Consider the following 18,054-nt stretch of genomic DNA (forward strand, 5'->3'; position numbering starts at 1 on the left):
AGTTTGGAGGCACTTTGTTTCAGATCTCAGTCCTGCTACTCACCAGCCATGTGACCTTCAGCCTGTGATTTTTTTTTTTTTTTAAATTTTTAGGCTCTCTGCTTCCTCCTGTGTAAGTGGGGCTGATAATGATGGTCCAACCTCACAGGGTGGCAGAAAGGATAAAGGGCTCAGAGCCTGACAAAAGGAAGCCTCTGTGAGTCTATGTAGCTGAGAGTATAAACCAGTGATGTGCTGATAAATGTTTCACAACCAGCTCTCTGGGGGGTTGGGGGCAGGGAGCCTTGATTTGTGGCGTGTGCCAATTTCCATGGTGTAAATATTCCCACCATGACTAATTCAAGCTCGAATTCAGTGATGTCAAGCCACAGTGATGTCACTGAAAGAGTTTTGCGGGGAAGAGATGCGCAGTAGCACGTTATACGGCTGTATCTCTATGAACGTACAATAGATGTAAATAACCTCAGGAGCACAGATAATAGTAAAATGTAGTCAAATAATTGGGTTGTGATGAGTATTTATTACCTTTGTTTTCAGTATAACTTATTTAATTACATGTTTGCATAATTCAATTTTTTATAATGGCTGTTTAACAACCAGTTCCAAAATTCCTGCGACTTTAACAGTCAGCTCACTCGGGCTGACTCCCAACACACCGCTGTTGGCATCGCACCCCTATTTTAGAAAGGGAAACTGAGGCTCGAGAAGATGATCAGTCAGACAGGGGGCAGGGCATGGACCCCGTCCCTCCAAGGGCTGTGGGATTCTGGGGCCAGGGCGGGCTACGCAATGCCCCTCTTTCTTTCATCCCACCCTGGTCTAGAGGGCATGGGTGGTCCCTGCAGTACTGGATGACCTCAGTGGAGCCCTTGCCTCTCTGGTTTCGATTTGCCCATCCCGACAGCAGCTGCACCCTGCAGGTGAATACTTACACAGGGCTCTTTAACACCTGCTTCAGCCCTGCCAGGAAGGCAACATGTCTATCCTTCCCCTCACTTTATAGGTTGGGAAACTGAGGTCCGCCCTGAGTCACAGAGCTATAGGGAGAGTCCTCAGATCCCAGCTGGGGTGCACAGGAGAGGAACCGGTAGCCACGACCTTGGGCTCTGGAGTTTTCTGGGAGGTGGGAGGCAACCTGGCTAGAGATGGTGGTCCGGCTTTGGCAGTGGCTCTGCCTAGCACACTCTGCCCCCAGCACCCTTAGCCCTATGCTCCCAAGCACTTCCTGGGCCCCTCGACCGGATGGGAGAGGGTGGCTGGGAGGCAGAATGTGGACAGCGCCGTCTGCCTGGTTCTCGTCCCTGGGGGCTTCTCCGCCTCTGTCGCTGTCCCCATTCTCCTCACAGGTCTCTGAGTCTCTGTCTCTCTTTGTCTCTTTTTGCCTCTCCCTCCGTGTCCGTGTGTGGGTCTCTCAGGCTTTGTCGCTCTCTGTGTCTCTGTTCTCTCTGAATCTCCGTCTCTTTGTGTGTGTCTCTTTCCCTGTGTTTTCTCCCTTTCTTTCTTTCTCTTATTGTCGCTCCGATCTTTCGGCTCCCTTTACATCTTTGTGTGTCTGCGTTTCTCCCCACCTCTGTCCCTCTCCCCTTGTGTCTCTTTGTCTCTCCCTATCTCTGCGTCTCTCAGTATCTTTCTCTGCGTCTCTGGCGCTCTGCCCCGGCGTTTCTCCCCTTCTCTTCCGGTGAGTCCCTACACTCCTGTGAGAACACGCTCCCTACCGACGCGCCCCGACCTGCCTCCGCCCCCAGAGCCCCCGGCTAGCCCGGGCCTGCGCCTTTAAGGGCCGGCGGCAGAGGGCGGGGTCTCGGCGGCCCCGCCCTGCCCGCCCCTCCCCCTGACGTCCCTTCCTCCCCAGCCCCTCCACCGCCTCCCTCCGCCGCCGCCCGGGCCGGCTCCGCGCCCCCTCCCCGGCCCCCGCCCGCCCGCCTGCCCGCCGCCCCCATGGCGCCCCGGGCCCCCACTGCACGGGGCCACTAGGACCCTCGGCGTCCCCTTCCCTTCCCCGCCCTGCCCCCCTCTCCCGCGGCGCGAACCCGGGTGTCCACGGCGCCCAGCTTTTGAGCTCGCGTCCCCAGGCCAGCGGGGGGGGAGGGGAAGAGAGGGGACCCCGGGACCCCCGCCCCCCCCACCCGGCCGCCCAGTCCCCCGGGATCCGGAGAAAATGTCTTCGCGGACGGCGCTGGCCCCGGGCAACGATCGGAACTCGGACACGGTGAGTGGGGCCCGGCCCCTTGGGGAGCGCCGGTCGGGTTCAGCCGCCGAACCCCTCGTCCTGGTGTGCCCCTCGCCGCGCGAGCCCCTACCTGCATTCCCCGGGCCCGGCCCAGCTTGCCACCTCCCGACCCCCGCCCGGACTTCCAGGCCTCTCGACCCTCCCCCACTCCAGCTCAGCCCGACCCCTGGGGGCGCCCCTCTCTCGGGACCCCCCTCTTGTCCCTCTGCAGACCGCTTCCGCTCCGGTCTCTTCCCTCCAGGAAGCCCCCTCCTCTGCCTTCCAGGAGCCCCTCCCTTCTCCGGCGTGTTCTTAAGCCCCTTCCCCTCCTGGCCGCCCGCATCCGATAACTCGCCCCCTCCCGGATTTGCAGGGCTCCTGACCCCAAGGCCCGGCCCTGGCCCTCTCCCAGGAAGGCCTGGCCCCGTCCTGCCTCTGGCTCCGGCCTTCCCCATCTGGATGTGGGTGCCGGGCTCCCCAGGAACCCCCCTCTTCTCATTCTCAGCCCTCCGCCCCTCTGGATCCTCCCAGATCCTGTGGGCACCCCCTCACAGGAAGCCGGTTTCCACCTTTTCCTGGGCCCAGGGCCCTCTCTAGCTTGTTCAAGGTCTCTCCACTCCCAGGCCTGGCCCCTATCTTCCAAGCAGCCCTGTCCCTGGATTCCCAGTACTCTGGGTCCCCCCCTCCCAGTACCCCCCAGACCGTCTCTGGCCTTGGCCTCCAACTTCCAGGCCCCTAGCCTAGTCTGGGATTTCTAGGCCCTGAACCAGTCTGACTCCAGGCCTCATCCTCCCTGTATCAACTTCTCAGCTTCAGGCAAGCCCCCTCCCCAAGCCCCCAACCCCTTGATCCCCTCCTAGGCCAGGAGCTTCCTCCCAGGACACCACCTCTTCCCCTAATCTCCAGGTCCCCATCCCTTCTGGCCCCAGGGCCTCCCTCTTCCTTCCTGGGGGTCTGGCCTCCCAGGGAAACCCCCTCCTCAGCTTCGGAGGCCTCTCCCCACTCACAAGGCTAGGCCCCAGATCCTCCTTCCAGAAGACTCCCGGACTCGAAGCCTGGGGTCTTGCCCTGGCTGTAAGCCTTCTTCTCTTGGGGTCTGTCTGCTGGAAACCTCCTCCCCAAGTTTCTAGGCCCTTTTGACATCCACAAGGCTCAGGCTTTCTTCTTCTGGGTTGCTCCTTGCCCAGCAAGCCCCTTCTCCAGGACTTGCATGCTCCTGGACCTTTCTCTGCTTCCAAAGACTAGAAACTCCTAGAAACCCCCTCCTTTAACTTCTAGGAGTTTCCTTGGCTCTTCTGAGTTCCACTGCCCCATGGCTTTAATCCTTCCCATTATTCCCAGGCCCTCTGTCCCTATACCACAGCCCAGAACAGTCCTGGGAGACCCCCCCTTCCCATCTCCCAGGTTTCTGATTACTCTCAGCCCTTCCAAAGGGCCTCCCACCACCCCCAGCTGGGGTCTTTGTCCCTTTTCCCCTAGGCCTCTGCTAGGTCCCTGCACCCCTACCCAGCCACCCTCACTCCAGATCCCCCACCAGAGAGACTGATCTCCGTCCCTTCATCCTGCAAGACCCTCCCTCATAGAGAGCACCCACCCCCCTACCCCCCACCCCCGCTGCCGCCGCCGCTGCAGCCCACCTACGATAGGCAAGACTCTGATTTGGAGTCTCTGGTGAGATCCCCATCCCTCCCCCAAGTCCCTCAGGAAGTGCCAGGGAGCCCACGGGCCTGGGTTCAAATGCTGGCTCTCTCTGCCAGCCGGTTGGCTCTGTGCCCTCAGACTACTCGTTCTTCCTTTCTGTGCCTCAGTTTCCTGCTCTGGAAAGTGGGGATGATCACTTGAGTCCCTCAGAGGACGACTCGAGATGACGCGGGGGAAGCCTGGTACATAGGACGCACTCCGCACTTGTCCGCTGCTATCGTGAATAGTCACAATATGAGTCAGATGGGCCATGCGTTCTCCACCTGGGGGCTGTCATCGGGTGGTTGCAGGAGCTCACGGATCCTCTCCCTGCTCTGAGCCTCAGTTTATCTCGAAATAGGGTTGATGATAGCACCTCCCTGTTAGGGATGTTTTAGGGAGCCAAGGAGAGGATGTGAGTAAGATGCACTTCAAATCTAGTTTCTGTCCCTCCCTAGCTGTGTGACCTCAGGCAAGTGACGTCACCGCCGTGAGCCTCGGTGTCCTCATCTGTAAAATGGGGCTCATCCGAGCACTTCCTCCTCTTTCGTGGTCCAGACTTGTGCCTGGTGGGCATTTGAGGAGGGCCAGTCCCCTTCTCTCCTCTTGTCTCCTGTCCTCCCAACTAGTGTGTAAGTCCTGCTTGTCTGTCCTGCCTGGGGCTCACCTCTCCCTCTGGAACTGGAGGTCTCAGGCTCTTCCCCTGCCACCCGGTTACCATGACAACAGCCATGTGGGGTCATGCTCCCCCACCCCAAGTTCCAGCCCCCCCCCCCCACCGCCGAACTCTCTGGAGGTTCCCTAGCAACAGGCCCCGTGTTGGGGCTCCAGCCGGGCGGGAGGGAGGGAGCCGGGCCAGCTGGTGGTGTGGGCCAATTTTAGCTCCCGCCCCCGGCCCCTGGGGGCTCTGTCACCCACTGCCCCAGCCGCCCCTTGCAGGGGTCCCTCAAGCATGCTGCTTTCAGTGGGGTGCCAGCCCACCCCCAGTTTGGCTCCCCTGGTGCCACCTGATGGGGATTCTTCTCCAAGACCTTATCTCGGTGGGGATCAGGGCCTTATCAGCCAGGATCTCCACCTCCCTGCCTGCCCTCCTTCCCCTGGGCGGAGACCTGGGGTTGTGAGCCGCTCAGTGGGATGTGGGTAAGAGCTCAGTACTCAGGAGCCCCCAGGCCCGGGATCAAATCCCTGACCTTGGCCAAGGTGCTCACCCTGCCTCAGCCTTGGGGGTCCCTGTCTGGAGAGTGTGGATGGTAACTGGACCCAGGCAGGAGGCCCCGGGTGAGGGCACAGTGGGCAGCGGGCATGTGGTTAGGGCCGCAGCGGCGGCGGTGGTCCTTCTGCGCCTTGTGGGGGAACTGTGTGACCTTGACATGGTACCTTCTCTCTCCAAGCCTCAGTTTCTCCTCTGGAGTGTGAGGATGTAGGTTCCGCCCTCAGTGGGCTCCCGTGGGAATTAAATGGAGATGAGGTGCTTACTAGCCCGAGCCTTGGCCCCGTAGTAAAAGCAGCGTAATAAAAACATGTAGGAGTGTGAGTCAGCGTGAGAAGGTGATGGTGAGGGTCAGCAACTCTGGGCTAAACTCTGTCCTGCTCCAGGCCTCAGTTTCCCCACCTTAAGATGGGGATGATGACTGAATCAGACAGTAGCCATGCGGATTCCCTGTTGCCTACCTGGCCTTTCTCCTCCTCAGCAACCTTTGTCCCCGCGCTTCCCACCCCCGCCCCGGGAAGCAGGGAGGGCAGCGCAGGGTCTGAGCAGAGCTGCCTCTGCTGGGGCCTCTGGCTCCCTCCGCAGCCTGCACCCTGGGCCCCAGCGCTGAAAGGGAGGCACAGTCCCTGGGGCTCACAATCAGGAGCAGGCAGTGACCTGCGGGGGAGAGGCCCAGGAGGGACAGGACAGCAGGAACAGAACGTCGGGGACAGATGGGAGCGCGGGTGTGGGAGACAGCGGTTCCCAGGGCGGTGGGGGGGCCATGAGGGGGAGGCAACAGTGTTTCCACGGGAGGAAGGTAACCGTGTGGGGCTGGAAGGTCAGGGCAGAATGAAAGAGTGTTGGTTACAGTGTTTGGAGTCGAATTTGGGGCAAGAAGAATTGGGAGAAAATGTTAGGGGCAGTAAGCTGGGAATAAAATGCTGCTCTTGGGGTTCAGAGTAGAATCAGGGGGCGGGGGGCTGGCGGATGGGGAGGTGATGGGTGACCCGGGAAGTCGAGAGCAGCGAGAGAGACCTGGGGTGGAGTTGAACCCAGATTGAGGACACAGATTGGGATTGAGGACCACAGTGTTTAGAGTAAAATACCGTGGTCCCAGCACCTGGAAAAGGAAGTTGGGGGTAGCCTGAATGTCGGGATTTGGGGGGTGGGGAGGGGAGCCTGATGTCTGGGATCCCAGATGCTGTAGAGTTGGGGGACCCCAGCGTTTTTGTTCTTGGAGGCGTCTTCTTATAGCAAGAGATGGGGACCCCCAAAGGCAGCGTGCTTCTCTCTGGCCCGCGTTTGAGAAGGACCACGAAGGGGCCAGTGGCCGTGGCTGGAGCCAACCGCCCCAGCCCACGGGAGCCACCGAAGGCGGGATCGGATGGGCACTGCCCACCGCTCACGCTCCGTCCCCCCGTCCAGCATGGCACCTTGGGCAGTGGCCGCTCCTCGGACAAGGGACCGTCCTGGTCCAGCCGCTCCCTGGGTGCCCGCTGCCGAAACTCCATCGCCTCCTGTCCCGAGGAGCAGCCCCACGTGGGCAACTACCGCCTGCTGAGAACCATTGGGAAAGGCAACTTTGCCAAAGTCAAGCTGGCCCGGCACATCCTCACCGGCCGGGAGGTGAGTGGGGGGATGGGCAGGGTGCGGGGCCCAGCCCTCCGGCACCAGCATTGTGGGAGGTGGGGGCGGAGTCAGACTTGGCCCTCGCTTTGCTTCATGATCTCAGGTTAAGTCCCTGACTCTCTCCCCGGGACAGGTCAGGACATCTCAGATTTGTCCAGAAGAATCCAAGTAGAATTGGGCTACCGTGGGAATTAAATGTAGATGAGGTCCTTATTAGCCCAGGACTTGGCCCGTAGTAAAGGCTATTTAATAAAAAACCATATGGGTGGGGTGCCTGGCTGGCCCAGTCAGTAGAGCATGTGCCTTTTTTTTTTTTTTAAAGATTTTATTTATTTATTTGACAGAGAGAGACAGCGAGAGAGGGAGCACAAGCAGGGGGAGTGGGAGAGGGAGAAGCAGGCTTCCCACCGAGCAGGGAGCCCGATGTGGGGCTCGATCCCAGGACCCTGGGATCATGACCTGAGCCGAAGGCAGTTGCTTAATGACTGAGCCACCCAGGCGCCCTAGAACACGTGCCTCTTGATCTCTGAGTCATGAGTTCAAGCCCCACGTTGGGCCTAGAGCTTAAAAAAAAAAAAAATGATGTGGGAGTATGAGGTGATGGGAGGACATCAGCTCTAGAATAAACTGTGTTCACCTCTGGGCCTCAGTTTTCCCACCTTAAAACAGGGATGATGGCGCATTAATGGCCAGTGCTCATTAAATATCGGTCATCGTCCCTGGAATTGTTGGGAACTCTCAGATCGCGGGCAGAGCCGTGCGTTGTGTTTCTAAGAATTCACACGGCTTTTGTGTCTAAACCCGGACCACTTCCCCGTTGCAGTGGTGGGCTTTGGTTCCGTCAGACCTTGCAGTGATCTTCATGAGACCACACGAGAACTCACTGGAGTTCTCAATTCCCCACAGTCCCATTCTCCTTGCCCCCAGAGTAGGGCAACATTACTGCGCCCACACAGACCTGACCTTGTAACCTAGATATGAAGCCTCTCACTCACGCCAGGGGGAGGGGGGAACTCCTCTGTTCCCCTTTAATTTTAGAGGACGTGGCTGGAGCGATTTCCGCTGCCGGGGATGAACTCTGTCCTGCCATCCACACCAGACACACAAAAGATACCAGGCTCCTATGGTTTTATGGGCATGTTCTACCAAACATTCCAAATTATGCCCATCCTTCCAGAGATTAACGAAAGAGGTTCCACTGCCTCGCTGATTGGAAGTGCTAGCTGCACGATGACCAAGACGTCAGAACGAGCTACGGATACCATTATGGGCTGGCCTTACATGTGAACATAGATCCAAAAATCTCAAACAGAATATTAGCAAAGAGACCCGTCACATCAGTTAAAGAAAGCCGTGTGATGACAGAGCTGGGTTCATCCCAGGAATGCACAGTTCTTTTCAAATTGACAATTTATTCGTGTACTTCGCCACATTCCCAGATTCAAGGAGGGAAACCATATGATCGTCTCAATACTGGCATGAAAAGTGCCAAAATTAAAAACCCGTTCGTGAGGATATGAGAAAAGCTAACGGACCCTCTCCCGCACAAAGAATACGTCGTTCCCCTTGTGTGGATTTTGAACTTGATTCCAGGGGCTTACTAGAGGATCAGCTTCTAAGGAAACTGGGCCTCCCAGGGGAAGGATTCTGTAATCCAGGGGATCTGGGGGTGACCCCAAAACCCTTTGGGGAAATTATAGACCTAGAGCTGAGATAAGACTTTTAAAGGTCCCCCACTACTGAAAAAGTTACGGGGCTCTGCCCCAAAGTGCAATTCAAAATAAAAACTTAACCCCACTGCAGGATGCATATAAGGAGAGTTCATTAACTTTCCGATTCTTCCCCCATGGTCACTGCTCAAAGCTCTTTTAAAACTAGGGGTCCCTGGCTGGCTCACTTGGAAGAGCATGCAGCTCTTGATCTTAGGGTCGTGAGTTCGAGCCCCACGTTGGGTATAGAGATTATTATTATTTTTTTTAAAGATTCTATTTATTTATTTGAGAGAGAGAGAATGAGAGAGAGCACATGAGAGGGAGGAGGGTCAGAGGGAGAAGCAGACTCCCCGCCGAGCAGGGAGCCCGATGCGGGACTCGATCCCGGGACTCCAGGATCATGACCTGAGCTGAAGGCAGTCGCTTAACCAACTGAGCCACCCAGGCGCCCCTATAGAGATTACTTTAAAAATTTTTAAAAATAAATAAACTATACGTATTTTCTTCAGTTTTAGATGTTTAAGAGGTAAACTTGATCAGGCTGCATGAGTTCAAACCCCAGCCCACAAACTTACTAGCCATGTTACCTTGGCCAACTGCCTGAGCAGTTCTGTGCCTCAGTTTCCCAGCTTGTAAAATGGGGATAATTCTAACACTCATACTGTGAAGGATTGAAAGAGTTCTCGTTTGTAAAGCACACAGACTGAGGCCCGGTGACTCCTCAGGAAATGTTAGCTACAGTTATTTATTGTTTCACAGTTCATGCATGCAAGACAAACAAGACATGCTGGGTGAATGGCCTGAGGTGCCCTCACGGAGGGGCCCTCAAAAGGTCTCACTCTCACACGCATTCACACAGGCCCCTGAGTAGCCCCACCCAGGCCCTGCTGTGGAATAGGGGATATTTCCCTGTAGAAGTCAGAGAGCACTGGACACAGTGGCTTGTGCAAAGGTCCTGAGGCCCAGATCTCCCATCCACCAGGAACGGCCCTGATTGAGGGCTTCCTGTGAGAGGGGGCAAAGGAAAGACATTCCTGGGCAATCTGGGTTGGGAGGGCCTTTCCCAACTCGAGCCCTTGGCACCTTGATCTTTTACCCCTTCCTTCCACCTCCAGGTTGCCATCAAGATCATTGACAAAACCCAGCTGAACCCCAGCAGCCTGCAGAAAGTGAGGCCTAGGGAGAGGGAGCGGGGTGGGGACAAGGTTGGGAAGAGGGTCATCGAAACCGCCCACCCTCATCTTTCTCTTTCTTCTTTTCTGGCCATGCCCAGCTGTTCCGGGAAGTCCGCATCATGAAGGGCCTAAACCATCCCAACATCGGTGAGGAGGGGAAGAGTGTGGGCTCAGAGACTACCAGCTGGGGCACTTGGCAGAGGAGAGAGTTGGGGGACAGAAGAATCGGCAGTTTTCACAGTTAGAAAGACCTGTTTTCTCTTAGCGGTGTCGCTGCTCACTGGCTGTGTGACCTTGGGCAAGTCACTTAACCTCTCTGAGCTTCAGTTTCCGCCTCTGGAGTGGGGTTTATAAGAAGGCCTACTTCAAAGTCATTGTGGGGTTTGGATAAGACTGAGCATTCGAAACACTCCATTCACAACTAAGCTGGGGGACCTGGTCTGATTACTGTCAGCAACAGTGAGCACTGTCCTTGTCATTGTGAGGCAGAGGGGAGACAGGACTTAGCCTGGCCTGGATGTGGCCACAACATTTATTCATCCATGTGTTTGTTCACTCGGGAAATGTTTATTGAGTGGCTGCTATCTAGCATAAGCAGGAAAGAAAACAGACACAAATCTCGGCCTCAGAGAGCGGACTTTCTTGTGAGAGAGAAAGTAGGAAAGGTGGTGAAGTAGGGCTGAGGAGTTTGGGAAATCTTGCCATCAGTAGGGAGCCATGGAGCGTTCTTGAGTAAGGGGGTGTTCTGGTCAGCACATGCGTAGTTACAGAGTGTGGGCGGAGCTGGGGGGGTTCTTGTCCCAAATAACCCTGCTCCCCCCGGGTCCTTGCAGTGAAGCTCTTCGAGGTGATCGAGACGGAGAAGACGCTATACCTGGTGATGGAATACGCAAGTGCCGGTGAGGCGTCCCTCCCCGCCCTGCCCCCTGCGCCCCCCGCGCCCCTCGCTGACCCCGCTTGGCCTCTGCCCTGCAGGAGAAGTGTTTGACTACCTCGTGTCCCACGGCCGCATGAAGGAGAAGGAAGCTCGAGCCAAGTTCCGACAGGTGGGGGCGGTCAAGGCTGTGGGCAGGGCTGAGAGTGACGCCCCATCCCCAGGCAGGGGGGGGTCTGGGGGCGGAAGTCCGGGTGTCCACGAGCCTGCAGACGCCCGGGTGTGAGGATGCCCTGATGCAGGTGGGCGGATGTCAGACGTGTGGGTGCGAGGGTGGACCCAGCGCGTGGGAGCGTGGTTAACAGGTGCCAGGGTCCCAAAGCCCGTGAGCGGGGCCGTGCGGATGCGGCGTGGGGGCAATAGGTATCTGGGTGCCCAGATACGAAGGGTGTAGCTGGGCGGGTAGAAGCGTATGCGTGAGGGGGCCCAGGTGTCCGGCTAAGGGGTGCGTGTCCGAAGGGGGAAGGGATTTGAGCCAGGGTGTTGGTCCACGACTGTCCAGATGCCCTGATGGGGCTCTACTGGGCATATCGGGGCAGAGTGTCCGTCTGTGGGTATGCAGTGTTCTTATGTGTGTTTCCGGATGGGAAAGTCGGGAGGGGACCGGCTGTGATGTCCTGGTTCCGAGGCCCCTGCCGGGAGGGTGTCCAGGGCTCTGAGGGTGTCTGGCGGTCTGAGTGGGGATGTGGGTCCGTGCAGGGCCCTTGGCATTTCCCACTGTGGTTGAATCGGGGCATGAGGCCCCGGCATCCCGGCCTGTGCCCAGGGGTGGAGGCCTGGGGCTCTGGGTCTTGGTTGTGAGTAGGGTCGTGGGGCCGGGGAGAGGCCGAGGGATTTGGGGCCACAGGTCGCTGACCTTCTCTTCCCTCCGCTCCAGATTGTGTCAGCCGTGCACTATTGTCACCAGAAAAACATTGTACACAGGGACCTGAAGGTGAGCCCCCCGCCCCGCGGCAGGCTCCCCACCGCAGCCCGCACTTGTCCCCAGTCCTGCCTCCAGGCCCCCTGGGGATCCCCTGTAGCCTCCGCACTCCCTCGCTCTTCTCCCCGTCCTCCCCCCTCAGCATCCGGGGCCCCTTGACTCTTTCCCAAGCTTCCACGGCAGAGGAAGGCCAGCAGATGGGGGAGCAGGTAGGGAGGTGGGGGCAGGAGGAGAGAACAAAGGAAAGGAAACGAAACGTCCGAGGGGACATTGCACACGATTACATGTGTGCTGAACAAGGTCTCGATAAAGGGCTCACCGCTCTCAGAGCCTTTGGAGCCTTGGCATCTCTCAGACTTTAGGACACTCAGAAACCTTCGAGAACTGAGGTTCTAGAGCCCCAGAGTCACATGGCTTCTGGGCCTTAGAATCGCAGGCATCTCCGAGCTCGAGAAGGACCTTTGAGAGAGAGAGAGCGAGCTCCTGAGGCTACTCTGAGCAAGGAAGGGACTCAGCCAGCCCGGACCCCCCACCCCCCACCCCGCTCTGCACCTCCCACCCTGAGAACCACACGTCTCAGGGCTTCTCGACCCAGACCGGAGAGAGAAATGTTTGTCCTGCTCAGTCGAGTTGTCTTGACTCTCGTTTCTGGAACACCTCCTGTGTGCTAGACGCCGTGCCTTAAGGAAGGTCTTCTCAAGGTATCAGTAGTGAAGGACCGGGTTTGTTCTAATATTTTCAATTCCCAGTCCGCCCTGACAAATACTTTTGTGAAGTACAATAAAAATGAAGTGGTGGTGGGGGGGGGGGGAGATGTCCAAAATACAAGACCAATTTTTTAAAACTATTATTACATTAAAAAAAAAAAAAAAAACCAAATCAGAAAAACCGACTGTCAAATTGCTCTAGAAGTTTCTAGACACACTCGGTGTCTGTACCGACCCTCTGAGAAAACCCCTTGAGGCTTGGGAGTTTGCCGTCACCTGGAGGAGGCACGCCCCCTGGTGGAGGGTCCTGGAAGTGGCTGAAAGGGATTTGGGGGATCTGATTAGTGCACTCCGGGTTGGGGGTGGGGGCCAACCTGACCTGAGGGAGCCACCCAGGCACGGGGTTGTGGCTGGGTGACAGAGCTTCAAACGCTAGGAAGGGAAGTGTCACCCCTGAGCAAGGTTGAGATGCCATTACGTTGAGGTGTGTCTTTATGGGTTCTCTGCCCCTCTTTTTGGGTTGGAGGTGGGGAAGGGAGGTAGGGAGACCATGAGGAAGCCGGACGTGCAGGTGGCCTGGCCGGGGAAGGACTGTGGCTGGGACCAGCCAGACGTGGGCAACACTTTGAAGGGCTATATGTATCCAAATCTACAAGAGGCAGGAAGCTGGAGGCTCCTTCCACACTCAAGCCATGGCGAGGCCAGGCCTCTTTTGGAGTCTTGCTGTGGGCACGAGGTGGTCTCCCTAAGGCTCCGTTTCCTTGCTCGCGAAATGGCATTTATAAGAATGCATGCCACCAAAGGTAGACAGAACCTTGATTTTTTTTTTCATTTTTATGAGTCTTGAGCAGTCAGTGCTCATGTTGGTTTTTTTTTTCCTGCTGGGTAAACTGAGGCTCAGAAAGGGGCAGGAGATTGCCTGAGGACCCCCAGCTCTGCAGACCACATGGCATAATAATGGCTAATGTTTTATAGTGCTTATCGGGTACAAAAGATTGTTCTAGGCCTTTTAGGATTCACTTAATGCTCAGACAGCCCTGCGAGGCAGAAGCTATGATTATCCTCCTTCTTTGGATGAGGAACCCAAGGCCCAGACAGATAAAGTCACTGCCCAAGGTCACACGGGGAGTAGGGGACCGGGTCACAGTCAGTACTGGGTTGGGGGGGCGGCTCCGGAGCTCGTGCTCCTGTCCACCACACACGTCTACCTTCTACCCCCTCCCAGGCTGAGAACCTCTTGCTGGATGCCGAGGCCAACATCAAGATCGCTGACTTTGGCTTCAGCAACGAGTTTACGCTGGGCTCAAAGTTGGACACGTTCTGTGGGAGCCCCCCGTACGCCGCGCCGGAGCTGTTCCAGGGCAAGAAGTACGACGGGCCAGAGGTGGACATCTGGAGCCTCGGCGTCATCCTGTACACCCTCGTCAGTGGCTCCCTGCCCTTTGATGGGCACAACCTCAAGGTGCTGGGCGGGGCCAGCAGTGGAGGTCTTCATCTCCCGGGAGGGTCTCCCCGGCCCCCTACAGTTGGGCCCGCAGCCCCTCCCCCCACACCTGCTCCGTAGAGGGCCAGAGGGGTGGCGGGGCTGGCCGGGTCAGGTTCTGATATAGGTTTTACAGATACGGTGTGAACAAAAGAGACAAAAATCCCTGCCCTCCAACGTGCTGGCCCTTGAGATCCCGCTAAGTGGGAAAAGCCAATCAAAGGCCACCTGTTGTGTGATGCCATTTCTACGAAACGTCCAGAACGAGCAAATCCAGAGACAGGAAGCAAATGAGCGGTTGCCCCAGGCTGGGGGAGTTGGAGAACAGGCTTTCTCTGGGGGGATGGAAACGTTCTAGAACGGCCCGGTGATGGCCACATAACTCGGTGAGCGCACTCACAACCTTTGAATCGGGCACTCCAAACGGAAAAATCCCTGCCCTCACGGGAAAGAGCAGAGCAGGTGATGTGGGTGGGTTGGGGGGGCGGGGGGAGTCTCTGCGTGGAGCTCTGTGCTGGTGACTGGGGACTGGCCTGGTCTTTGAAAACAAAATAAATAAGCAAAACGTACATCATGTCAGAATCTGGCCAGTGCTGGGGGGTGGGGGTGGGGACGGAGAACTACCTTCCGGAAGGCGCTCCGGTAGCGAGCGTGGGGCCGCGTTGGCCCCGTCGGTCTGTCCGGGCACATCGTTCCTGATGGAATGTTTGGGGGTTCGCTGCAGCATCACGTCCCTCTGTCCCTGAAGGGGACACACAGCAGGTACCTCCTGAGACGGGGTTATTTTCCTGTCTGCGGCCACGCTCGGGGAGAACCATGGTGGTGCAGTCCTGGCCACGCTCCGATGTCCTCAGCTGTCCTGAGACTGTCCCTGTAGTTCTTTCTCTCCCGCTCCAGTGTTTATTCAGGCTTCCGAGTTGCCCGCAGTTGACCGGTGTCTTAAAAGCCTCCTTTCATCTCGAGCAGTTCCTCTGTCTTTCGTGCCGTGGCTTTGTGGAGCTTTGTGGTACTCGGGCAAGTTGTGCCGCAGGGCCCCCCCTCCGTTTGGGGTGAGCGGCGTTTCCTCGTGATGGGGTTCCGGTGGTGCGAGCAGGAACGCTCGGTCCTCTCGAGGTGGCCCACGAGCTAGGAGCGCTCAGGAGGCCAGCGAGGTCGCTGCCGAGGACAGGCCACAAGAGCAGGGACCTGAGTGATGAGGAGGAGGGAGCCCCCCGAGCGGCCAACCCCTCTGAGCCTCAGGCTCCCGCTCTGTTCCGCATCTCTAGGGTAACCAGCCTTGTAGCCGCGATTGGAGGGCTCGCTGAGATCAGGCGTGCGAAGCGCTCACGATCACAGGATAATCTGAACCCCAAGCATGAAGCCAAGGGACCTTTTCTGAGGGCAAGGCCAGCGTCTCACCTGCCCCAGGCCCTTGTTGCCTCCTGCTGTCCTGGTTCCCCCCCCGGCCCCCCGAAACCTTTCTGGGCAAAGGAGACAGGCAGCTGGGGGCAGGTCCCCACTCTGTCATTTCCTTGCGAAGCGACCTGGGATATACCCCCGTTTCTGAACCTGTTTCCCCACCTGTAAGATGGGGAGGTGAAGAGTATTCACTTAGGGCCCAACTGGGTGTCTGAAGCCCTCCCCCGGGGACCTGGCAGCTGGCCAGGGCGTTAGACTTGGGAGCCTCACCAGTGATGGTGTTGACAGCCCGGTGGCTACTTCTCACCATCTTTGAGGTGAGAAGTGTGGAGCGGGGTTTACACAGCACGGAATCTGGAGCCGGACTACCTGGGGTTCAGCCCCGGTCCTGCCATTTTCTGCCGCAGGCTCTTCCCGCAAGTGACTTACCCTCTCTAGGCCTCAGTCTCCTTGTCTGAAAAATGGGCATCATAGTCCTGCTTCACAGCTTTGTTGTGAGCACAGATGTGCCTTGCATAAAGCACTTATTAGAACACTGCCTGGCCTCGGGGTAAGTGCTCTGCTCTGAAAGTGATACTCAGTATTATTAAATATGCACGACCCTTCAGGGTTGCGCTGATCTGCAGACCCAGGAGGCTCCCAGGCGCATGCCTCTCCCAGCCCTTTGAGGAGAATGTGGGGAAGGGGGCTCCCAGGCCAGTCCCCAGCACAGAGCTCCATGCAGAGACGCGCCCCCCCCCCCCCCCCCCCCCCCCCCCCCCCCCCCCCCCCCCCCCCCCCACTCTTCACCCTTCCTAAACCTCATATTGAAGTAGCACTTGCTGTGGGCCAGACACGTGCTGGACATTTTACTTAAACTCACTCACACCCTGGCCTGGCAAGTGGGCGCTGGGAGCCCTGGGTGCAGAGGAGACTGAGGCCCCGGATGCTGACTCGCGTCTGACCCGGCTTGTAGAATTCGCTTTCTCTGTGAGATTTCCTCGGAACGAAGTCGTATACAGGGCTCCCATTTTAGAGATGGGGAATTGTGCTGAGGAGAGAGGGGTGGGGACGCCTGGGTGGCTCAGTCGGTTAAGCGGCTGCCTTCAGCTCGGGTCGTGATCCCAGGGTTCTGCGATCGAGTCCCGCATCGGGCTCTCTGCTCGGCGGGGAGCCTGCTTCTCCCTCTCCCTCTCCCTGCTGTTCCCTCTGCTTGTGCTCTCTCTCTCAAATAAATAAAATCTTAAAAAAAATTAAAAGGGGTGGGGTTTTGCCACCTGTTGCTTCTGTGAGGGGATTGGGAGAAAGGTGTGCGTGCGCGCGCGCATGCATGCGCGTGAGTGAGTGATGGGTGGGGAGGTGGGGTGGACCCCTCCCCCAGTAACCCCGTCCCCCCAGGAGCTGCGGGAGCGAGTCCTCAGAGGGAAGTACCGGGTCCCTTTCTACATGTCAACAGACTGTGAGAGCATCCTGCGGAGATTTTTGGTGCTGAACCCAGCTAAACGCTGTACTCTCGAGGTAAGCCCTAGCCCCGCACCCCTCCCATTTCAACCTTCGTGCCCTCATTTCTCCTCTCCGGTGTCCATCTGCTTAAGATCGCGGCTGGGAGGGGGAGGGGAGCCAGGCAGCCGGGGAAAGACTCCCGGGCCCGTCTCAACGCAACCCCCCAAACAGCTTCGCCCACTCCCCGCCATGCCAGTAATTAGCTAATGAGCTCCTAGGCTTATTATAGGGTGCTGGGGACCCAGATGATGCGGAGGAGGGAGGCGACATCGGGAGGGGTGCTGGGGGTGCGGGTGAGGAGGTGCTAGCTGTCAGGAAGCCCTCGATTCTGGGGTGTTAGGTCTTGGAGGTGGGGGGCAGGGCAGGTGGCCCTACCTGGGGGCCTGCCTGGGCGATGGGGAGCTGTATTTTCCCCCAGTTTCTTCTGACATCTGTCTTCCCCCTTCCCTGTCCTGCCCCCGATTCCTGCAGCAAATCATGAAAGACAAATGGATCAACATCGGCTATGAGGGTGAGGAGTTGAAGCCATACACAGAGCCCGAGGAGGACTTCGGGGACACCAAGCGAATCGGTGAGGGTCAGGGAGAGCAGGTGCCCCAGCTCCTCAGAGCTACGGGCCACAGAGCCAGGGCTGGGAGCTTCCCAGCACCCGCCCCTCGGGTCAGCGCATGAGAGAAGTTTGCAAGGCAATTAGGGAGAGTGGAGAAGTCTAGGCTCCCATTTCTGCGCTGCTGCTTTCTAGCTGCGTGACCCTGGGCAAGTGGCTTCTCCTCTCGGTGCTTCTCTTTCCTCATCTGTAAAACAAGACAATCGTAGAAACGATCATAGGGTTGCTGTGAATATATTAAATGAGTTAATCTACGCCAAGTACTTAGTTGTGACTGTTAAGACACAAAAAGAAATTACAGATCACGTCTAGAAGTATTTGGGCACAAGTCATCGGTAACCTGCATGTTTGGGGAAAACCCCCATGTGGGCATGTGCCTCACCCACCAACCCTTTGATCCCAGATCCTCCAGCCTGGAGCCTTTGAACTCTTGATCCCTAAGGCATTAGCCCTGAAAGAGTCCCTTAGGAACTATCCAGTAACCCTCAAGTCCACCATCAGAGTTGGCTGCATTAATCAGGATTTTTGTGGTTGTACAGAAGACAAAACCCAAGCCCTTCTAGCTTAAGCCAGTAAGAATAATAATAGGCTGAACCATTTGAAACTGCCATTTTTATAGGTCAAAAATGGTTAACATCAGCAATTCTATGTGGTTATAACCTAATCGTGGTAACTGATTCATTCACATAACTAAAAAGGCCAGGGTATGCCGGCCTTCAGGCATGGCTGGATTCAGGTGCTCAGAGACAGTCGCTGGGAATCTTAGTGGTGGCTTCTTTCCCAGGAAGCTCTGGCCACAGGAACAAGCTGGCAACAACATATCCTAGCACCTGGACACCCCCTCAAGAACAGGAGCCACTTTCCTGAATGTGCCAATAGAAGCTCTAGGCTGGTGCCCATTGGCTACCCCTGAACCAATCAGTC

General features: G+C 57.2%; 1 protein-coding gene across 3 annotated transcripts in view; it reads left to right on the forward strand.

Moving 5' to 3' along the window:
• Positions 1 to 1,951: 1,951 nt before the first annotated feature.
• Positions 1,952 to 18,054, forward strand: part of MARK4 (microtubule affinity regulating kinase 4) — a 29,437-nt gene continuing 13,334 nt past the window's right edge. For all 3 annotated transcript variants that reach the window (XM_034986751.1, XM_034986753.1, XM_034986754.1), the window contains exons 1-10: positions 1,952 to 2,209; positions 6,507 to 6,707; positions 9,538 to 9,591; positions 9,696 to 9,744; positions 10,431 to 10,496; positions 10,573 to 10,643; positions 11,409 to 11,465; positions 13,386 to 13,622; positions 16,419 to 16,538; positions 16,995 to 17,094. In XM_034986751.1, coding sequence (XP_034842642.1) covers positions 2,159 to 2,209; positions 6,507 to 6,707; positions 9,538 to 9,591; positions 9,696 to 9,744; positions 10,431 to 10,496; positions 10,573 to 10,643; positions 11,409 to 11,465; positions 13,386 to 13,622; positions 16,419 to 16,538; positions 16,995 to 17,094 — 1,006 coding nt within the window. In that variant the 5' untranslated portion in view covers positions 1,952 to 2,158. The remainder of the gene's footprint in view (positions 2,210 to 6,506; positions 6,708 to 9,537; positions 9,592 to 9,695; positions 9,745 to 10,430; positions 10,497 to 10,572; positions 10,644 to 11,408; positions 11,466 to 13,385; positions 13,623 to 16,418; positions 16,539 to 16,994; positions 17,095 to 18,054) is intronic.

Source organism: Mirounga leonina, unplaced genomic scaffold (assembly GCF_011800145.1).
Source record: "Mirounga leonina isolate KUSES-001 unplaced genomic scaffold, KU_Mleo_1.0 Mir_376, whole genome shotgun sequence".
Lineage (NCBI taxonomy): Eukaryota > Metazoa > Chordata > Mammalia > Carnivora > Phocidae > Mirounga > Mirounga leonina.